Consider the following 21,365-nt stretch of genomic DNA (forward strand, 5'->3'; position numbering starts at 1 on the left):
GCTTTCAAACTCCCCACAGATATTTCAAGCGTTGACTTTGCTGCCAAGCAGTCTCCGAAAGCTATTCCTCTTCTCTCTTCTCTCCCCCTGCCTCTGCTTATCTGTCTCACAGTGCTGTCACAGGATTTCTCAAGTGTCCGCGGTGGATTTCTCTAATGCCGTTTCGAGTGGTTCTGTGCTGTGTTCTGCGGCTGCAAGGGGAAGCGGATCCAGGGGAGGCGAGGATGGAGAGTTCTTTAGCTTCGAGAGGAAATTCAGTTTATCTACTAACTGGAGGCAAAGCTGTTTGGATGCCAAGGCACAGCATTCTGCTGGCACCTGTAGAGACCTAATTTTATAACACAGAGGACCCACGGGCTTTTACTAAATCCTTACTGCTGCTTGGGGAAGAAAGTAGAACTGACAAAAGAAAGAGCATGCAAGGGAGCGCTGGAAGCAGAAGGCTGGAGGCGTGTGTGTGCGCGAGTGCGTGTGCATGTCTGCGTGTGAGCATCCCAGCACTGGCGTTCCCATGGCATTCCCCTGCCTGCAGAAGGAATCACACAGGACCAGATGGCTGGATGGGGCCAGGCTGTGGGAGGGGATGGCAAGCATCTTCCTGGATTAGTCGGGTGAAATGTAAGCACTCTTGTGGTGTCAATAGGAGACATTGACACGTTCCGGCTGTTGAGGGATCATAGGGGCCAGACCCAACCCCAGACCGCACAACTCTGCAGCTGAGGATCCCATCACAGCTTCTGCCCTCTCCCTTCCCTGTTCCTGAAGAACGTGGTTTGATCCCTCATTCCCTCATAATATCAAGCTCCCAATTCCCATGCAGTGGTTGAAACAAACCAGAGTGCAAATGCTGTGCCTATCCCTGTCCTCCACTTTCTGCCTTGGAGCAGTAACACACAGACCTGGCATGGGGCTGCCACTGCCCCGCTGCTCCCAGGAAGGAAGGCATACAGGATGAAACCATTCCAGCAGAAAAACACAGTAAGAAGCTGGGTGCCTTGAAAACAGAGTTGGTGGCATCTTGGCCTCCCACATGTCCAGAACTCATTTGCTTTCCTCAGTGGTTTTCCAACTAAGAATTTACAAGCCAGTAATCACCAAGAAGGTATCTCGAGTGCCAATGCAGTTGTTTTATGGAGACAAAATTTGAACTTTCCTGTCAAAATAGGCTATACTCAACTTTTCAGTGCCTGTGTTTCTGTTTTTTGCTCACAGTACTGACACCACAGGTATTGGTATTTTTCCTTGCTTTTCTCTATAGTTATGCATAATAGGTGGGTAAAAATATCTAGCGTCAATGCAGAAATACTTCAATAAACTCAGTTAGAAGAATTATATAAACTAAATGAAATTGCAGTTTCTGACAAACATCAGTATTGTAGGAACAGCTCATTATAACAGACAATGGATATCTGTGGCATGTTTCTGTTTTTATCATGTAACTCGAGGGCATAACCAAGTTATAGCAAAGGGATATTTATCTTATTTTGTACATTTTTGTTTATTTTTCATTTTGCAGTAGCAGCAGAAAGATTCACAAGCCCTCAGCTTTTCTTTTGCCAAATGGTAAAGCCACTTTAAAGCCAGTCTGGGTTGTTATTTTTTTTGTCTGAATGTCTCAAGGATCTAGTAATTCCCTTCAGACCAAGTCAAGACATGGAGTCAGTGCTGGTCTCTGAAGGACTGAAAAAAAATGTTCTTATTATGCCCTCTGGAGAAAATATCACTGTCAGAAATTCAGAAAGTACACCACGCAAAAGTTGCTTTTCAGACACTACATCTGCAGGCTGCCTGTAATCAATTAACATAGGGTGTCAAGCAGTCAACCTTTTAATAACCAATTAATTATAAAGGCAGGACTCAACCTGTTACTTTTCTTTTTTGCATATATTTTGTTTGGTTCGTAATCACTGATACGTTTCTGTAAGTTAAGACTACAGAAGCTAAAATATTAACCTTCACTCACAGCTCACTGTATTTAGCCCACTAGCAGCAGACTGGCATTGGGCTTCATCACCAGATGCCCCAGGGAGAGAAGAAGTAATTTAATGTGAGTCCATGGCCAACTTGTTTTGCAGTGAAGCAGATTTCCCATACTGTAGTTTTTAGTCCCAATTCATGATCAGTTCAGAACTGGTATATTTTAAAATGGAACTAGCTGGCTTTTTTGATGACTTCAGAGATCTCTATTCCCTTCTGTACAACATCATGTTAGACTTCGTATCTTAAGTTTTGAGACAGAAGAGCGGGGGAGGTCGGGCAGGCAGATCCTATCAACATGATGGTGCCTGCTGCGGCAAGGGAAATGCATCAACTAGGCTTTGATCAGGACATAAAAGAGAGAACTGATTTCCCAACTTTTGAATTTTTTCTGGATAGGTTTTATGTCGAAGACAGATACTCTTGGTTGGCAGGCTTAGATGCAACCTGGCCAAGAGATACAGCTGGCCAGCAGGGAATGTGGCACAGAGAAGGTAGGAAGGATGGTGGCCCCACGGGCCTGGGATGGGTTTCCATTCACCAGCTGTGAGAAAGTCAGATGTCTGCTTACTACCCACCACAGATCTCTGTCTAACTTTTCTTGAAATCATTCAATTAAGATCATTCCGCAGCTTCCCTGAGCAATCTATTCCTGTCCTTTCATATCCTTAGGGCCAGAAAGTTCCCTATTAACCCTCCTAAATCTTCTACGGTTACAAGTGAATCTTTGCTTCTTCATGTCCTCCTCCAGATGAACAGCTGATCAGGTTTCTTCTGACATCCTTCCACGTATTAGAGAACTAACGATGTGTTCAGTCCTCAGGAATTCTCTTCTTTCAGCCTCCCTGAGCCTAGTTCCTAACCTTTCTTCACAAGTAATGCTTTCTAGGCCTCTGATTATACTTTCAGTGCTCCTCTGGGCAGTCTTCAGCTTGCTGCAGGAGTCTTAGAGAACAGTGCCCCAGAGTGGAGTTTTGCTGAGACCTTGTTAGTGCCAATTAGGATGGAATAAGCACTTTCCATGGCTTACACGTAAGATGTTTGTTAACGTGTTTCCATATGAAGTGTGCCTTTTTCACAAAAGCAACTTGACTCATGTGATCCACTGTAACTCCCACATCCCTTTCTGCAGAGCTACTGGCTGGCCAGTCACTCCTTATTTTGTATCTGTGCATTTGTTTTCTCTGTCCTAGCAGCAGCATGTCATACTTGTCTTTGCAGATTTCACCATGGTGATCTGGGATCACTTCTCCATCTTAGGAAAATTGTTCTGAATTCTTACCCTCTTGGCCCTTGAAATGTTCTCCCAGTTTGACAGAAAGTCATTAACTGGAACACATTGCAAAGCAACTGGTAGCAGTTGATTACCTGTCTGAGTTTGAGTTCTTGCATATATGCTGCTGAGTTAAAAAAAAAGGAAGAGTGCAAGATTGGAAGGGACCTCTCACACACACTGCTGTCCTACAAGAAGAAGCTGAAAGAACAAACTTGTGCAAAATATTCATCATATTGCCTGCTCTGCTGTGAAAAGATTATCAGATACAGGGAAGTTATCATAGTAGAGAAGCTTGAACAGAAGTAGTGACTGCTTAACTAATGGACTACTAATTATGTTATCTTCAGACAGAGACATTCCAATCAACCATGATCAAATTGAAGATGAGACAATTCTAAGTCAATGTTTACCCATACTGTTTTGCTAAAATGAACATAAGAAAGGCTGTCAGTCTTTCTGTTCAGCCTATCAGTCGATCAGCTGCTGTGGTCAAAAGGAAATCTTCTTCCACTGTTATCTGACTTGTGTAGAGGGTTTTTCATCTTCATTGATGGTAGGTAGGCTCAGAGATGGACTATTATGACAAAGCTGTCATTTCTGCTCCCGTGCAGTCGTAATCATATCTTTATATAGTTTCCATCATTTCCAGATCTGAGGTGTATGTGACCAACATCTTCACAGAGGCATTTTGAGCTTGTTGAAGCTTGTTGACCATTTCTTGCTGTTAGTTGGCAGGTTCCACCTTTTATTTCACGTCACACTGGCCTCTTCTGCATCAGTCAACTAATTGGCAGAGTAAAGAGGAATACACTGCATATGTGTTGTCATTGCTAATTATTTCTGCAGTAGTCACACGTGAAAACAGCAACCAGATGTAACTGCCTCATTGTGTAACATGCTCCAGAGAAGCAACAAATTTGTGTCCAGAGAGCTCTTGAAGTTATAGATGTGATTATGTGTGTAACCCATATGAGATGGCTCTCACTGGGTGCACCACTGAAGTTATCGTACTACCAGCTTTGGCATAAAGCATGTCCTTGGATATCTTGGGTTACCCAAATCAGCGTAAGCCTGACATTTGAGCTAATGTGTTTTGTCTCACAGTTGGGGTAGGATGAGGAAACAGAGAACATTGGCTTAGGTGGCACACGTGACAGGTGGTAATTAGATAAATCAGTGCGACTCAATTGCATTTAATTATATGGTCGTACGTGCAGGTCATGTGTCAGGGAAGAAGTGGATAAAATAGACAAAGGAAGGGAAGATAGAATGGAGGGATATGATGGCAATGTAAAACCAGGCTTAGTGCAAAATGAAGAAAAGCCACAGTGCTATCGACTCCCCTTCTCTACTTATACCTTAGTTGTTCCCTTTGGTTAGCTCTGTTTTTCACTGATGATCTTTCTTGCTCAGCTCTTTAATTTAAGAAAGGGGAATTTTATATTCCTAAAGACCTGACTTTAGTATAAGGGTATTGGGTGCTTTTTGTAGAAAACGGTCTTTGATGGCTCCATTTTTATTTTTTAAGTAACAAAAAGATGAAACTAGGAGAAAAGGTGAAATCCAATTTTTGCTGAAAAGAGGATGCTCTTATTACAAATGCTGCCAGGGCTTGAGCAGCTTCTAGCAAGCCTTTTGCTATTGCAAAGCTTACCAGTAATTACAAGCCACATCTTGTGACATTTGGAAAGCCACAGTGCCTTGGTCACTTTATCAAACAAATTGTCATTTACATGCCTGGGCATTCCTCTGACGCTGACAGCCACTTACTTTGCAATCCTTTAAAACGATTCTGGGATTCTTTTGTCATGTTTTAAAGAGATCAATTGGTCCCTATAAGAGAAAAGGACTTCAGCCACCTCAGTGTGTCCCAGGAGTAATTCACAGGGCATTGCTTGGAAATGTAGTAGAACTGAAAATGCCTGTAGCACAGCTGAAGGGGGAGGTTGCAGAAACCTCAGCTGCTTTGCCTGCAAAGTTTATGTGCCATAATAATTGATTGCACCTCAGTGCACCGGACAGCAGCTCTGTCCCTGTGTGGTGCTGCCGGGTGCAGCAAGCCCTGTGATGCCTTTGGATACAGAGCACCTGGGACAGACACCGGGAGGCTGAGCTTCCCCATAAAAGAATCTGACGGCTTGAACTCATTGGTATTTCTCTTCTTGATGCTAATAAAGTATCACTTGCCTGGTTTGAGACATGCTCTGATGAGGGCAGGAGGGAGCAGGAGCAAGACTTGATTTTTTTAATGCATGGCATACATTAGGAATCATTTTTTGGATGCGCAGATTTGGTGCTCTAGGAGCTGCCAAAACTGGAAGGCAGCCTTCAGAGAGAGTGAAATTTTCATGCTCGTGGCTTTGATGGTGTCAAGGACCTGCTTCTACAACATCTGAGAGACCATCTGAGAACTGGCAGGGCCACTCTCATTCCCGCCCCTCACCCAGTCCAGGCTGCCCCCGCAGCAGTGCGAAGCCCAGCTAATTTTTCACAAATATGTGGTCTGAGCAAGAGGGGCTTCTGCTTTCGTCACCTCTAGTCCACAGTCCATGCAGGTGTGATGTGTTCTATCAGTCTCAGCTGACACCTCAGTCTCTAGCTAAATGCATCTTTTATGAACTGATGAATTGTTTGTAGGAATTATTTCACTGTAATTTGTCCCAGTGTCTAGTACACGCAAATCCTGGTAATTTTTCATTGTCCACAGACAGCCCTTTTTCTCTTCCATGGGGAATTGATTCTGAGAGAAGAATATACCTCCTGTGATGCCTAAATTTTCCACAAGTAATCTTCCCTCTGAGTGCAGACCAGCCCAATACCATTTAGTTTGTTGGAAGTGCTGAAATTACAGCCTGAGGTGGCACAGCTGCTGGAACAATATCAACCAAGTGGGAACAGATACATCAGCGACAAGGGACAAGATGACCTCCACTATTCCAAACCTTTTACCCACATGTTTCTGCTTTCCATAAAAAAATACAAGTCTCACTTGCCTGTCATTTAATAAGATTACAAAGCAAGACCAAGCAATTTTAACTGTTTGCTTCTGAAATGAAATCCATCCCTTGTGAATGGGGAGAGCCAGAGCTAACTATGTGTAAGATCAGAGTATGTCAGAGCACATCCTGACTTCTGTCATTGATTCTCTTTCATTCAGGTGTTCAATGAGTGAGCTTGCTCTGGCTTTCTGCAAAATGTGAGTGTTGCTCCCGGTGCTCCCCAGGACCAATAAATCTTTTTCACTTCCTTACGAGAGACAAAGAGCAGCGAGCTAACCAGTCAGTCAAAATCATCTTATTTAAAAACACTAATTCTAAGCAGTTTGTCTAGAAGTTAATGTATTTATACATCTTTTCCTCATTTCAGAATCCTCTGCTGTCAGTGAAGCTGTGATAGATTCTCCTCTAGTTTGAATAAATGAACCTAAAGCTTCAGAAGGATGCTCATACTCTGTCCAGCTGTTTTGCTTAAATCCTCTAGAAAGTACAGTTAGTCTACCACAGTGGCCTAAATCATCTAGTCATGCTTGATTTATATTAAAACACAAGTTTAACATTTGCTGGGCTTCAGTTTAGGGTAGGTCTTTGAGATACGGTGTAGCATTATGTAGGAGACCCCCATGGTCGCTTCAAGGAAGCCCTTGGTATATACCAAGGCAGTGCAATGCCAGGTTGGGAAGCAAGCTGGGCTCAGGGAAGCAATAGGGCCTTGTCAGCCCTGTCACCAGTACTTTGTGGTTCCTTGGTGCAGAGTGAGCACTGCAGCCCTTGATCTATGGTGTTTTGTGCAGCAGAGATGGAGCTGAGGAATCCGAATAGCAGTTGCAGAGCTGTGAAAGTCCTCTGGGGTTGCAGTTCCCAACCTTTTGTGTCTCTTCCTTGGCTGACACTGCATCTTGCCGGCTGCCTTTTGCCCTCTCTCAGACCCCTGCAGCTGAGGAAGTCTCTGAACAGCTGATTTCCCAAAGCTAGGGAGGGCACAGGGGAGAGCTCATTGCTGGCTTTGTCCTGTTTCCTATGCTCTTGCCCAAATAGCTATTTTTTTTATCACAACAATCATTCTCACTGTTTTTATGATCTTTTTGTAGTGAGGTGGAGTCACCTTGTGTATGCTGTAAGCACTGTTTCATTTACCTGTTGGGACTTCCTGAAGCAGAGGTTGGATCCGTACAATTATTTTAATAGCCTTTGCTAGGTCTGTTATCCATTAATTTGTCTAATCCCCTTTGAACCTGTTCATACCTTTGGCTTCCACAATACTGTGTGCATTAAGTCTCCATTTAATTATGTGTTGTGTGAAAAAGTGCTTCCTATTTTTCAGTTTCAATCATTTGCCTGATAATCTCATTAGTTTCCCCCTAATTCCTGTATTGTGGGAAATAACCAATCTGTTCCCAAGTTACTGACTCTATGCAGACAGGGATTTTGTATGCCACTAGAAAATTTCTTGTCAGTCATCTGCTTTCCAAGCGGGCATCTCCAATGTACAGGAGTTGTTCCACACCTTTCATGATCCATGCTGCCCTTCTCTGTGCTGTACATACTTCTGCAATATCCTATTCCAGCTGGGGTGGCCAGAGCAAGACACAGCATTCAGGGAGGTAGGCATGGCAGGGCTTCCCGCAGGACTGTTTTCTACAGATGGTTTTTAACTCTTTCCTAACAATTTTCCTAACAATTCCCAATCTTCTTTTTTTTGCCTTTTTGACACTGCTGGGCATCAGGTTTTAGGAGTAACTACCTTTCTTTGTGAAAATAGGCAGTGTAGAGTCAATAGTAATATGGGAATACTTGGGATTTGTACTCCCAGAGCACACTCTGCATTCGCTTCTTGGACAGTTTCACAAGGGGCATTAACATAACTCTGTCCCACTGTAAGAGATCAGGTTTGTAATCACCTGAGGAACCTGAACATGCAGAAGTCTATGGCACCTGATGAGGTGCATCTCACAGTCCTGAGGAAATTGCCTGATGTAGTTGCCAAGCCACTCTCCGTGATACCTGATAAGTCATGGCAGTCAGGTGAAGTCCCCCGAGACTGGGAAAAGGGAAACATTGCACCCATTTTTGAAAAGGGTAGAAAGGAGGACCCTGGGAACTACTGACCTGTCAGCCTCACCTCTGTGCCTGTGAAGATCATGGAACAGATCCTCCTAGAAGCTATGCTGAGGCACATGGAGGACAAGGAGGTGATTCGAGACAGCCAGCATGGCTTCACCAAGGGCAAGTCTTGCCTGACCAACATAGTGGCCTTTTGTGATGGAGTGACTACATCAGTGGACAAGGGGAGAACTATGGATGTCACCTGTCTCGAATTCTGTAAGGCCTTGGACACGGTCCCCCTCAATATCCTTTTTTCTGCATTGAAGAGAGATGGATTTGATGGGTGGACTGTTCGGTGGATGAGGAATTGATTGGATGGTCACATCCAGAAGGCAGTGGTCAACACCTTGATGTCCAGATGGAGACTGGTGATGAGTGGTGTCTCTCAGGGGTCCATATTGGGACCAGTATTGTTCAGTATCTTCATCAATGACATAGTGGGATTGAGTGCACCCTCAAACTTGTCATCAAGTTGGCAGAAAACACCAAGCTGAGTGCTATGGTTGATGCACTTGAGAGACGGGATGCCATCCAGAGGGACCTGGACAAGCTTGAGAAGGGGACCTGTGTGAACCTCATGAGGTTCTACAAGGCCAAGTCCTTAGGACTTGGGTCTTTCACCTGGGTTGGGGCAACTCCCAGTATCAATACAGGCTGGAGGATGAAGGGATTGAGGGAAGCCCTGCCAAGAAGGACTTGAGGGTACTGGTGGATGAAAAGCTGGACAGGAGCTGACAATGTGTGCTCGCAGCCCAGAAAGCCAGCCATATCCTGGGCTGCATCAAAAGAAGTATGGCCAGCAGGTCGAGGGAGGTGATTTTGCCCCTCTAATGCACTCTGGTGAGACCTCACCTGGAGTACTATGTCTAGCTCTAGATTCATCAGCACAGGAAGGACATGGACCTGTTGGACCGGCTCCAGACGAGGGCCACAAAAATGATCAGAGGGCTGGAACACTATTGCAAGGGGGTTGGACTAGATGGCCTTTAAAAGTACATTCCAACCCAATCTGTTCTATGACTCTATTCTATGATTCAAACTTTTTCTGAGTATGGAGGTGTATTTTCTTTAAGGCTCTTGCTTTGTACTTGAATTTATAATTCCCGTTAATGTGGGGGTAGGATTAAGTGCCTAGAAAATGGCATTCACAAAATCTGAGAAGCAGAACAGGTATTTAAGCCAGCAGGTAATACTGGTAAGGGAAGGGTGGCTTGGATCTTGTTTTTTCACTCTGACGAAGTTACCTGCTTCAACTTCGAATTCACATGATGTGCCAGCTCTGCAGGGTGCCACGGCTTCCTTCCAGGAATAAAGGATGAGGATTTCTTATACGACTGAGCAAGAACTCTTGTTCATGCTTGGGCATCCCACACTTGAAGCACTTGCATGAAACTCTTTGATTGAGTTTTCTCCCGAAATGAGATGGGAGCCCACATTCCCAGGGAGAAGTATGTATGCTTTATGCCTCTCTTTATAGGCTATGAGGGGGGCAGGAGAGAGGAGCAGAGAAGGGGAGATCTCAGTGCTTTGTTCTGAAGTTACCTTACTTTTTGTAGGATAATCAAACATCCAGTGGGTTGCTGGGTGAAGAAGGGAGATTAATGTCAAATGTGTACGAGGATATCATGCCTGCTCCCTTTCTTTTGTGTCCCTAAAGAGGTTGATCACACTTCAAAGGAAGAGATAGACTAAAATCAGGACTAAAACACATCCATCTGAGCTTAGTTCTAGAGGTAGTGGCTGCTTGGAAATAACAGGAAATGTTGCTATGGGCTTCATGAGAACCATAGTTTCATCACCTTTGGTGTTGTCCTTGCATTTCACTTTATCAGTACACAATTTTAAGTTACTTCATCACAGCAGTAGTTTTCAGTTCCCTGGTGCTCTGTTTCAGCTGCTCCTACTAAAAAATATCACTGAAAACTGTCATTGAGGCAGGCAGTAAGTTGTGTATCTTAACAAATTTCCATCCTTTTCATAACCAGCACCTATTCCCTGCATACTAGACCAGGAAAAGCAATGAAATACAAAACTATCCATCCATCAGCTTCTCCATCCATTGAACACAGACAAAAAGACAGTATAAGTGTAGAAAATCATCTGTCCCTCATTTCACTGTTAATCATGTTAGCGTTCCTTTTTCCTTCTGCCTGTTGTGAACTCAGCAGCCTCTAGGAAGCTCACCCATAGCTGAGACTCTCTGCTTACACTTCAGGGTTTCTTCCCCTTTGAGCTAGCCTTTAATTTTTTTCCAGTGGTTTAAAGATCTAATATTCTGTCTAAATTGAATATTCAAATATATTTTTGGATTCCTTCTTTATCTCTTTCAGTAGTCCCTAGAGCCTTGCATCTGCCAGAGTTCAACAAAAGCACATGATGAAATGCCTACATGCTTTGCTGTATTGGGACCTGAACACTAATTTTTTCTTCTCAATTTTGTTTTCAAAACATTTGAAATTACCAATCAGGTCTAGCTGCAAGAGATTTTACTTATTTTCTCCTGGCTTTAATACTGGTTATCTTCAAATTAATGACCATAAGTCTAATATGTTTGTGCATGTATGTATGCGTGTAACTATCACTGGGTTTTAAAAGCTAATGATATTATGATCCTAAAATCCTTTTTGCTGCTTCTTCACGTAAGTTGTATAGTGAGATTACAATAATAGACTTCTAGCCAGAAGCAGTTGTCTCCATGAAAAACTAAATCTTTGGCAAGTATTTCCATACAATATATGATACAAAACTAGTCTTTCCCTAAAATCGGAAGTTATCGTGTAGTAAGTAATTACTATTGTCTTGTTCAGTATGTCATCTATGCCTTATGAGAAATAGTGGGAAACTGCAAATGATAAATCCATATCCAAAGACATCCCAGATCAGAAGCTTTCTTTTGAGATGATGTGGGAGGGGCGGGGTGTGTGTGTGTGTGCTTTTTAAATAATTATAAAAATATCATGTCAAATAATTTTACAGACTTAAAAAACCCAACTAGCTTTTTTCCTGCTTTTTCAATGCAAGCATTAATCACCAGTAGCCAAGTTGGAATCAGAATAAAAAAATGCACTGTTCTCCAGACACTAACTTAAATTTACTGAAACAAGTACTGACCAAGTTAAACAAGCAATAGAAGTGGTGGTTTGGGGTACTGACTGATAGATGAGTTACTCATTTGTTCTGTAGGGCTCAGGGCAGCATTTAAACAGTTTTGTTTCTCTTTCCTTCATTTGTAAATGAATCCTTTTTTCTCCCTCTGGCTCTCTTATCTATTGATGTAACCGGTGTTGCATGAGAAATTACCTTATTTCAGTGGCTGGAGCCAGTTTTTCTATCAACTGCAGTAAGATTTCCTCATTTATTTAATGATCCTGGATAGGTAGGAAATTAAGTATTAGGAGCTGCAGATGAAGAAAACTAAAACAGAAGTTTCTGTTTATTACTGTGGGTTTTTTTTTAAAAAAAAGAAAGAAAGAAAAAAAAAAAGAACTGTATTAATATAGCCAGTACATATAATTGGTATTTGGATTATGGCATGATTATTACTTTGCAGACAGGGGACTCTGTTATCACTCAGTCATCAACGAAGTAGCTGCGTTCTGTGCTCATCTCGTCTCTGAAGCTGAAAGAAGAGCTAGTTATTATCTTCAAGTGGGGTTATTAATGAGGGGAAAAATCATCCCCAATTACTGTGAAGCAAAATATTTCAACATTTACATATCTGAGACTTTAATTTTAATCTAGTCCTTCATGAGTTCTTAAACTCAGACTGTATTCACTTCTCCAAATGTTCCCACAGCGACATATTGAGAGGAACTTGCACCTGTCCAAGTGCTGGCTGCCCCAGGTGTATGCTTCAGGGTCACAGAAATGCTGCCCATCTCATCCTTGTGCTACCAGAGACTGATTTCCACTCAGATTCCTTCGTGCTACACCATAGGAATGGAGTCTCAAGCATAGGCTTCGCTAGAGAAGTGAGAAATTCTGACCCACCTATATAGTCTGTGTTCACAGTCCTTAACTAGAAACAGTCTGGGATTTATTTGAAAGAGCTAATTTCACTCTTTTGCTTTTTTTTTTTTTTTTTGAACAAGGTATTGATCCTTGTGAAATAATTAATGGTTTGGAAGTTTTGACTCTGAACCTCCTAGAATAAAACGTGAGCAACACAAAGGTGATGATTTAAATTCAGTTAAACATGTGGGCAGTAACCAGGAGACGGGAGAAGTGCTGTCCATACTGTGAATCCATCCATCAACACAGATGCGAGGGTCTGACCTTGGCAGGTTCAGAAGGTGGGGATGTCAAACACAGTTTGCAGTCAATTGGAAATGTAGCTACTAGACAAAGAAAACTCAATAATTACACAGCTGTTTCAGTAGACTGCAGATTTCCTAGAAAACAATAAAACAGCCATCTGTGAAGGGAAAAAGTAAATCATCTTTTTTTCATTCAAAAACTTAATTCCTGAAAGTCATCAGATAGGCCGTCTGTAAACTTCTTATCTCGTTTCAAAACCCACAGAGCCTGTAACCAATTGGTGTGGATTTCTCTACAGCATTTATGCCCATTAATGCTTCATTGATTTACAGTGAAACTGCTGAAGAAAGGACTGTCTTGGACAGCCATATAAATATTAAATTAATTTCTTGTGAAGGATGGCTGCTATTACACTAAATATTAAATGAATTCATAATACTTGGACATTTGCAATAAATCACTACTGGGACTGCATACTAACATCCCATTCCAAATCTTACCTTTTTTTTTTTTTTTTTTAATATTAAAGCCATGGAAAAGGACCGGTTGCTCTCAAGGAAATGTACAGCTTTGTAACACTGGAGTCATTAATGAATTCCCACGGCACAAGGAGGAGTTTTAACTTAGTCCCATTTTACAGACGGGGGGAGGAGGCATGAGGGGTCTTGGGTTGGACTGCAATCACAGGAGGTTCAAACCCAATCTGTTTCTCATGAGAAACATCACAGTAAATTATCAGCTCCTGACAGTCCTTGTTTTGCTTGAAGTGCTCTGAGCAGCATCAGCAGAGGATCTGGCAATGTGATACCAGAAGGCTGAGAGCATTCGCCAGACTCAAAGGGAGAAAGAGCTGGATGTAACGTCTAATCTCCAGGCACCCAAAGTGGTTACTATCAGTTCACCTCTAAATATCTTGCCCAAGGCAACAATGGGAAGGATGAGACTCCTCAGGTTTTGACTAGCAGGACTAGACTTGGCAATTGAAGTAAGTCATCTTCTCTCTTTAGAGAGCACAGATCTTAGTCTCAAAAGTTTAGTAAAATTCTCAATGGACTAAGAAGGGATAAAAATCAATTCTTTATTTTTCCTTTTGTTAAAGTAGAACAAAGGGTACAACAGCAAGTTCATTATAGCTCTCTCTGTTATCTGAAGGCTAGTAGCTTGAGTGTAGAAATTTATGCCAGGGCTAACTGTGTAGAGTGGAAGCCGTTCTTGTAAACAAAATTGAATGACCGTCAGACTCATCTGCTCTTTAATGTGCAGATGGGTGTGAATATATGCATCTCCTTCTTTCCAAAGATTTTTGCTTCTATGCCTTAAATGGTCTAAGTCACACAAGGTTTTTCTAATGAAAATTTGCCAAGGTATTTAAATTAGACGCAAAAATTAGAAAAGCTGCTACCACATAGGAATATTAATTGTTCATTATACAGGGCTTTAGTTCACATAGTTACTTTGCATGTGCAAAGCTGCCAATTAAAGAGGCTCAAAGTGCTCACTGCTGCACAATAGCCGTTTCTCCAGAGCCCCACAATGGCTATTGTATTCTGTCACTGACCTTTAGACACCTTCAAATGCATATTGACACAGTATGCTGGGATCATTAGAGCTATTGTTTCAGTGTGCCATAGGGAAAGGAGAGTTTTCCAATTTCGTGAAGAGCTTTAAAATTTGATATTATGATGACAGCAGTGAAATGTCTTAATTAGAGAATGAGAGAAACACCAAAATATTTTTCTGGTGCTTCAGGTGAATTCCAGCATGCACACTTATCACAGTTCCCACAAATATCCCTTCCCATCAGGGAAAGATGTTTATCAGGGGCGTTTGGTCTGCCTTTCTATTGTTTCCAGGGGAATTTATTTTGTGTTTTTGACCTGATGGTGCCATATGGCCAGCCTCCCTTAGCTTCCATGGATTCTGCCTGGGTGAACAACTTGGCAGGATGGATCCTTTCATCCTATAAGTGACAAATGCCCTTTTAAACAGAGTGTATGGTTGGAGCTGGTGGTATGCAGGAGACTGGGATCTGGAAGTGTATTTCAGACTCTACTCTTCAAAAATCAGTGGACATTGTCTCTGTGATAAGAACTTTGCTTCATTTTAGTTCTTCCATGTCTTGATATCTAAGGTATTTCCGTTTTCTTACAAATCTGAGACAGTTAAAGAGTGCAAACAAGAACTTTGGGAGCAGAGATATCAGGTACTAAAAGTATTTTTATTGTAGTAAGTCCAAATATCTTCTGAAAGCTTCTATTTATTTTATTGTAGCCCTCCTACTCTTTAAATCTGCTTTGAGAAATTACTTCAGTAGTCAGCACATAAAAGAGCATCATTTTAAACCTTGCATGGGACATTTTGTCTACGGAGAATAAATAAATTACTGGCTTGTGTTTCCAAAGAGTGTTCCTGCTTGAAGATAGAGAAAGAGTTTCTGTTCCCTAAGTATTGCAGTTGCTGGGTTCGTTTTTATCCCCTGGGATCCTATTACAGAACAAATTATCAGATACAGCTAAACTTCACAGCCCCAAGTCTCTGAAGATAGTCTTGGGTAATGGGTTGCACTTCTTACAGAAGAGGAAGAAATCTAACAGACCTTTTGCGAAATTTCTTCTGTCATTAAAAGAAATGGAAAATTTATTGCACAGCGTTGCTCGTTGCAACTCTAGCCTAGCACTGTGCGACATGTACTGGAGGATGGCTGGTTTCTGAATACAGTCCCTCTACCCAATAAACTTTCTAGCTGAAGGACATAACATTTGGTATTTGTGTGTGCTTGAGGTAAATCTGAAGCCAGATTTCTCACACTGCTATAAAAACCACAAGGTCAGATGTGTTTCTTCACTAATGCAGGCTGAATGGTGGGGTTTTTTACATTAATTGAAAGGGTGCTGTTATCTTGTTTTCATTCCTCTGTATCAGAAACCCTTGCAGAACTTTGAAACCTCCCATGCACCGCCACTGCAATTGCCCAGTGTTAATATTGTGGTCTGTCTTCAAACAGCAAGGTGATACCCTTACCTTAAGAAGTGGCCCACTTCTGGCAGGGAGACACGAATAGGTGCAGCTATGTGATGTGGGATATGAAGGAGAGCACGTGCTGGAAAGAGCTATTAAACCTCTGTCTTGTGCCTCCATTCTCCCTACAGCAAATCTGCATCAGGTAGTAAACAAGGCAGTGATGATGAGCACTTTTCTAGCAATAGGCTGTGATCTGACATGGCTCCTCAGACCCCTGCGCTTCCCAGCTGAGGTTTTTAGCCATTGGGCCTGATTTGTTAGCTTTGGGGACTTTCTCTATTGAGAGACAGGATTCTCCTGGAAGAGAGAAGGCAGCAATGTGATCACCGCCTTCTCTACATGGGAAGTTTGTTCCTTTGCTGTCCCACTGTAACTGCGCTATTTCTTGCAAAAGGCCCATGATCACTGCCTGGGTGGATTTGAAAATGGACATAATCATTGCAGTATGTTAGGTCCTTACTCTGCTGAACAAGTTGAATCCCTGTTGGATGGGGAGGGATTTTCATAGGATCTTCATTACTGAAAGCTCAAGTCCTACCTGGATTCACCTCTAGTCGTGGCAGTTTTGGGAGGTTTCCTGCCACACACATTGAGATTTTCCAAAAGAAAAACAAATGTCTGCTCACTGCCCATATTTCATTTGGTTTCTTTGCAGAAGGAGAAGAAGAGCGGGCTGCTGAAACTTCTAGCAGGAGCATCAACAAAAAAGAAGTCACGCTCCCCGCCGTCCGTGTCCCCCACGCACGACCCTCAGGCAGCCATCGAAGGAGTCCTGCAAGGGGCAGTGGGACCTGAGCTCTCCTCCCTCTCCAGCCATGGCAGGGCCGGCTCATGCCCTATTGAGAGTGAAATGCAGGGAGCCATGGGGCTGGAGCCTCTGCACAGGAAAACAGGCTCCTTGGATTTGAATTTTTCCATCCCTTCTCCTGCCAGGCAGCCCCTCTCTTCCATGGCAGCTATTCGGCCAGAGCCCAAGCCTTTGCCCCGGGAAAGGTAAGCTGTGTATCTCCGGAGATTGCCTGCGTCCTCAGGGAGCAGTTGGAGGAGGGCTGCAAGTTTAACTTGCTCAAGGGTTGTTGCAGTTTTGCTGCTCTGTGGATTGGCTGTAGGTGGCTCAGCTGTCTGTTAGGAAAACAGGGCTTACATGCATCTGCCCATTGAAAATCATTTGACACACAGTGCAGGTTTAATGTTCATTGGTTAAAAAAGTGGTGAGCAGCACCTGTCCATGACACCATACAGCCCTCATCTAAATATGGAAGGGATCAGTGCTTTCTTAGCCCAAAGGGTGTAAATGATGTTGGCAAAGGCCACTTTTTAAGTGGTATCCCTATCTTTTAATAAACCTATGGAGTTGTCATGTGGCATTTCCTACCTGGGGGAAACAGGGGTGATGTGTTTGCTCATCAAGGCCTTTTCTGGTCTCTTCTGCAATACCAAAGACCATTTCAAATTCTCCATGTTTAGGATACTTACAAGTAGTGCCATCTTCAGTGACCTGTTACCAAGAACGTAGCTCACTTCTAAAGAGGAATGTACCAGTGATTCTGGAGTTCATTTCAGCAGCCTGCTCTGCACCGTTGAGTAACTGACCTTGGAAGCTTGGTAAAGAGCGGGCTTAGGAATGGCTTGGTGGCAGTCTGTAAGAGACTGCAGACAGGACAGACATGGGAATTTTTTTACTCTAGCTTGGGCATTTTGTCTGAAAGGGATGCTCTTGTTCAAGCACAGCTATTAGACTTGAAGCAGAAATAAATACAGGCAAGTCCTTCAGCATTTTAACGAAGGCAGTGAGAGCAGACTATCACAGTAGTCTCTTGTCCTTAAAATCCATGAAAAAGCAATTTAGTAAAAGGAGTGAAAAACCAATCCCTATTTGGGCGCACTTAATTTGGTCTACATCAGTTTAGATTAATGCTATACGAAAAGCTAAATCAATATAAACCAGATTTACCACCAGTGTAACTAAATCAGTGGAATGCTGCACCTTTAGTTAAATGTAGCTATGAAAAGAAGCTGGGAAGAACATCCCTTGATGACTCCAGAGCTGGCTGTTGAGGTGCTGCCCTCAAAGCTTTATTGTAGAGAAGTCCAGACACATTATTTAATATGCCAGGGTTAGTCCCATATCCTACAAATTTCTCAGTTCACCTCAGGATGATCTGGATAGTGAAACATTTAATTGATGACGATTTTAAGTGGCAGAATAAAACCAGAGAAACATGGGTTAGCTGCATCTGCTCTGCCGTGCTGGAATCAGGAGTAAATAGATTTAGACTGTTAAAACTGAGTAAATACTTCCAATTGCAGTATACGGTGGTAAGGAACTTACTCTGATTTTAAGCATTTTAATTCCCGAGTCTTAAATCCGAAAATAAGCTATAATTGAAGTAACCCTAATTATACACAGCAGGCAAGATTTTCTAATTGATTTATGAATTAACTTCCATATCATTGGTGTATCTGCATTCCTTAACTGATCATATGGGTTTTTTCATGCCCATAATGGGAAATATTAATTACCTTCATGCACTAGGAAGGATAATGCTTAGTCCTGGAATAATCTGAGCAGATACATTAAACACTTGTCTCCTAGAAATTCATCCCACATCCATCTGTGCTCATTAAATCATCAAATTGCTCAGAAGTACCAAATTATATTTTTTTTTAAACAAATTATGGTTTTCAAACCACTTGTTCTTTTCACATCTGGCAATAGAGGAACTCGCATTCAACGTCACTCAGCTCCATATTTTGCTTGTTTGCATTTTGGTGCATTTCATCCACACAGTAGGAGCAATTCTTCGAGAAAGAAAAGGGAGGAGAGGGAAAAAAAGGTTAGATAAACAGATTCAGATGCTGGATGAAATTTTAAAAAGCTGCAGAGCATTTCAGTGCACTTAGCTGTACTTGGCTTTCTGTCTCCCAACGCCCATCTGTGCGCACAGAGACAGGGCCCTGAAAGGTTGGAAGACGTAGCACATTCCTTAATATTTACGGCATTCGAAATGAGGCTCATGCAGGCAGCAGAGCACCGCGACTTCTCCCATAGAGGCTGGCTTACAGCTCCAGCGCTCGCCATATCCAGGCAAGTGATCAAACCTGAGCGGTCATGCCACTAACCATATCGGAGGTGCATTAAAAGGCTCTGATTGCTCGCAGCTCAGTGCTCACGATTTAAGGGAAGAATTGCCTATTCCGCTGCCTGACAGCGCAGCCCTTCCTGGGAGTTGCAGCCAGTCAGACAGGAAGGTGAAGTGAGCATTGCCCTCTCGGAGATGCTGCTAATGTTTATGCTCTCGTTCATTTTTTGTACACAGGGAGAGTGAGGAAAACAATTATTTTATCTTATCCTACTTGATATTCCAAAACCTGATTATGGATGGCTGGATTAGAATGGAAATTGCTCCTGCCTCTCTTGTCATTTAGCCTTGGTACTTAACTGGTTTGCTGATATAGTTAGTGCCCATCTCTGGCTTCTGGGGGTAGTTTCCCACTATCAGTTTATAAAGCCACCTTCCTTCAGCTGCTCTCTGCCATAAAGCATCCAGCAGCCTGAGCAGCAGAGCGGAGAAATTTCCCAGGTGGTGTCCTTGTCACTTCGCGTTGCAGTGATTGACTGCCAAGTGACTACCCCATCAGGCTGCGTGTGCCCCACACGCTCTTTTCCACCTACCGCTCCGACCAGTTTCTGCTGGTGCAAGACAGAGGTGCACCGTGGTCAGGCAGAGCCTGGGCCACAGACTTGCCCACATCCCACCGACGCTGTGGGTTCACGTGGGAGAGGGGTGTACTGTCTGCCTAGCAGCGCCAAAGCAAAATACTTTGCTTGCCACCCCCTTCAAGAAAATATGACTGTACATTAAGCAAAACAGGAGAGCCGAGCGTGCATGTGTGTGCGCGTGAGTCATGTTCCCCTCACTGCCTGGCACTGTTCCCAGATGCAAACCTGAGTAAAACATGTCACGCATTGTTGACTCTTTTATCGTAACTGGCACTAATTCTGCCATCTTATATTCTGATAAAGCGGTCGCATCCAGACTTACTGTCACGACTGGCATATCAGTGCTGTGTTTCTATGGTTTTCCTGGAGCCTTCAAGCAAGTTGTAACCAGAATGGTGCTGGCAGAATAAGATGGGAGCAGGGAGTTTGACCTTTAAAATAGACCCCTCCGTGTTTCCATGTATCCTTTCTACAAATCACTGCCATGTTAGAAATTGAGATCCCAATTCAAGGAAGCATTCAAGCATGTGCTTAACGCCCATTGACTTCAATTTTGCTGTGCCTGTATATCTTCTTTGCCAAAAGGGAAAGCAAAGGAAGGATTTTTTTTCTTTCCTGGAAAGTGATACTAGAGAAATGACCCCTGGAGTAGGTTCTGACTGAACAGTGACATGTATGCACATGGTTAAGTGCTTCTCTCACTAGGGGTACCTGCTTAGGACTGAGAAACTAGAATTAACCATCTCAGAAACTGAATCCTGCAATATTTCCAGCAGAAGAGATCCAACTGAGATTTGTTCTTCTAAGGCTGCTGATTCAGACACCATAATATGGTGAAGCGGGTTCTGGCTTGTAGTGTGTAGAGGCAGTTTGCAGGTCTCTGCAGTCTGCCAGTAAAAGGATGGAGAAATAGAGCTCCACTGATAAGTAAGAGCAGTGGTTCACTGGGCTAGATGCCTCATTTTCACCAATTATCTATCCCACACAAAACTAACTGTGTATGCCTAACACGCACGCAAACAGTCACAGGACTGGACTCCTGAAACCTGACCTGAGTGCATGATACTTTGGCAAACAGAAACCTGCATTAAACGTTCAAACCCAAAAGCACTCTAAATGGGATTGGATTGGAGATTAACCCTGCAGACCTAATTCTCCTCATTGTACATCTGTTTTCTTAAGTTTCTCTAGCTCCATCAATGTCCTGGATGCACGTATTTACTCATTGAGCAGGTACTCAGTATTTTGGAGGTTTTTTTTCCTCAGTATCCAGGCCTGAGCCCAGCCCTTAATTACTGATCAGTTCTGATCAATACTCTTCAATGCCTGTCTGTGCATGCTGACAGAGAGCCTGCATGAGTAATTTAGACCAGACAACTGACTCCTACGCAACTAGGGTGCATGAGATGAATCTGTGGAAAGTGTGGCACGAGGCTTTGCAGCTGGAGGAGTCAGAGAAGCCACTTTCCCCACACCTGCACTACTCAGCGAGTTTAGCTGTGGTCACTCATCAGACATCCTCCAACCTCTGTGAAAGATGAGGTGGCTTTGGCAGCCACACATCTCTTCCATGTCAGAGCCTTGACTCATGTCCAGAGCAAGACATTTGTGCACTCAATGAGGCAGGCATCCTATGGGAAAAATAGTATGCAATCACATAATGAGAGATTATATTGCACACAAGCAAAAGTGAAGTCATGGGCAATTTTAGTTCTGTTTCAGATTCATGGGTGTGAAGCGTTCCTGTTCTGTTAAGGTCGTGGATGTCTTTATGCATCTACATACACGACATTTTTAATTACTTTGCTTTTTTAAAGGAAACAAACCCAAAACTTCCATCATGTAACATCTATTTAGGGTTAGGGGTCTTAACTGCACCTTGCAGATATCAGCAGCAGTTGCAAAGTGAGAGCTGGGTGGGAGAGGGAGAGGCGTTTCTTTTGACTGCAAGGATGAGTGCTGTGAAGGTGTGGAACAGTGGGATTGCCAGGACTTTGCTGACAGCAGA

At 42.9% G+C, this 21,365-nt stretch overlaps 1 protein-coding gene across 1 annotated transcript in view; it reads left to right on the top strand.

The window, feature by feature from the left end:
- SH3RF3 (SH3 domain containing ring finger 3) overlaps positions 1 to 21,365 on the top strand; it is a 250,917-nt gene that overhangs the window by 221,970 nt on the left and 7,582 nt on the right. The window contains exon 9 of the mRNA XM_074145535.1: positions 16,289 to 16,626. Within this exon, the coding sequence (XP_074001636.1) occupies positions 16,289 to 16,626 (338 nt within the window). The remainder of the gene's footprint in view (positions 1 to 16,288; positions 16,627 to 21,365) is intronic.

The sequence above is a fragment of the Numenius arquata genome, chromosome 1, assembly GCF_964106895.1.
Source record: "Numenius arquata chromosome 1, bNumArq3.hap1.1, whole genome shotgun sequence".
In the NCBI taxonomy this organism is placed as follows: domain Eukaryota; kingdom Metazoa; phylum Chordata; class Aves; order Charadriiformes; family Scolopacidae; genus Numenius; species Numenius arquata.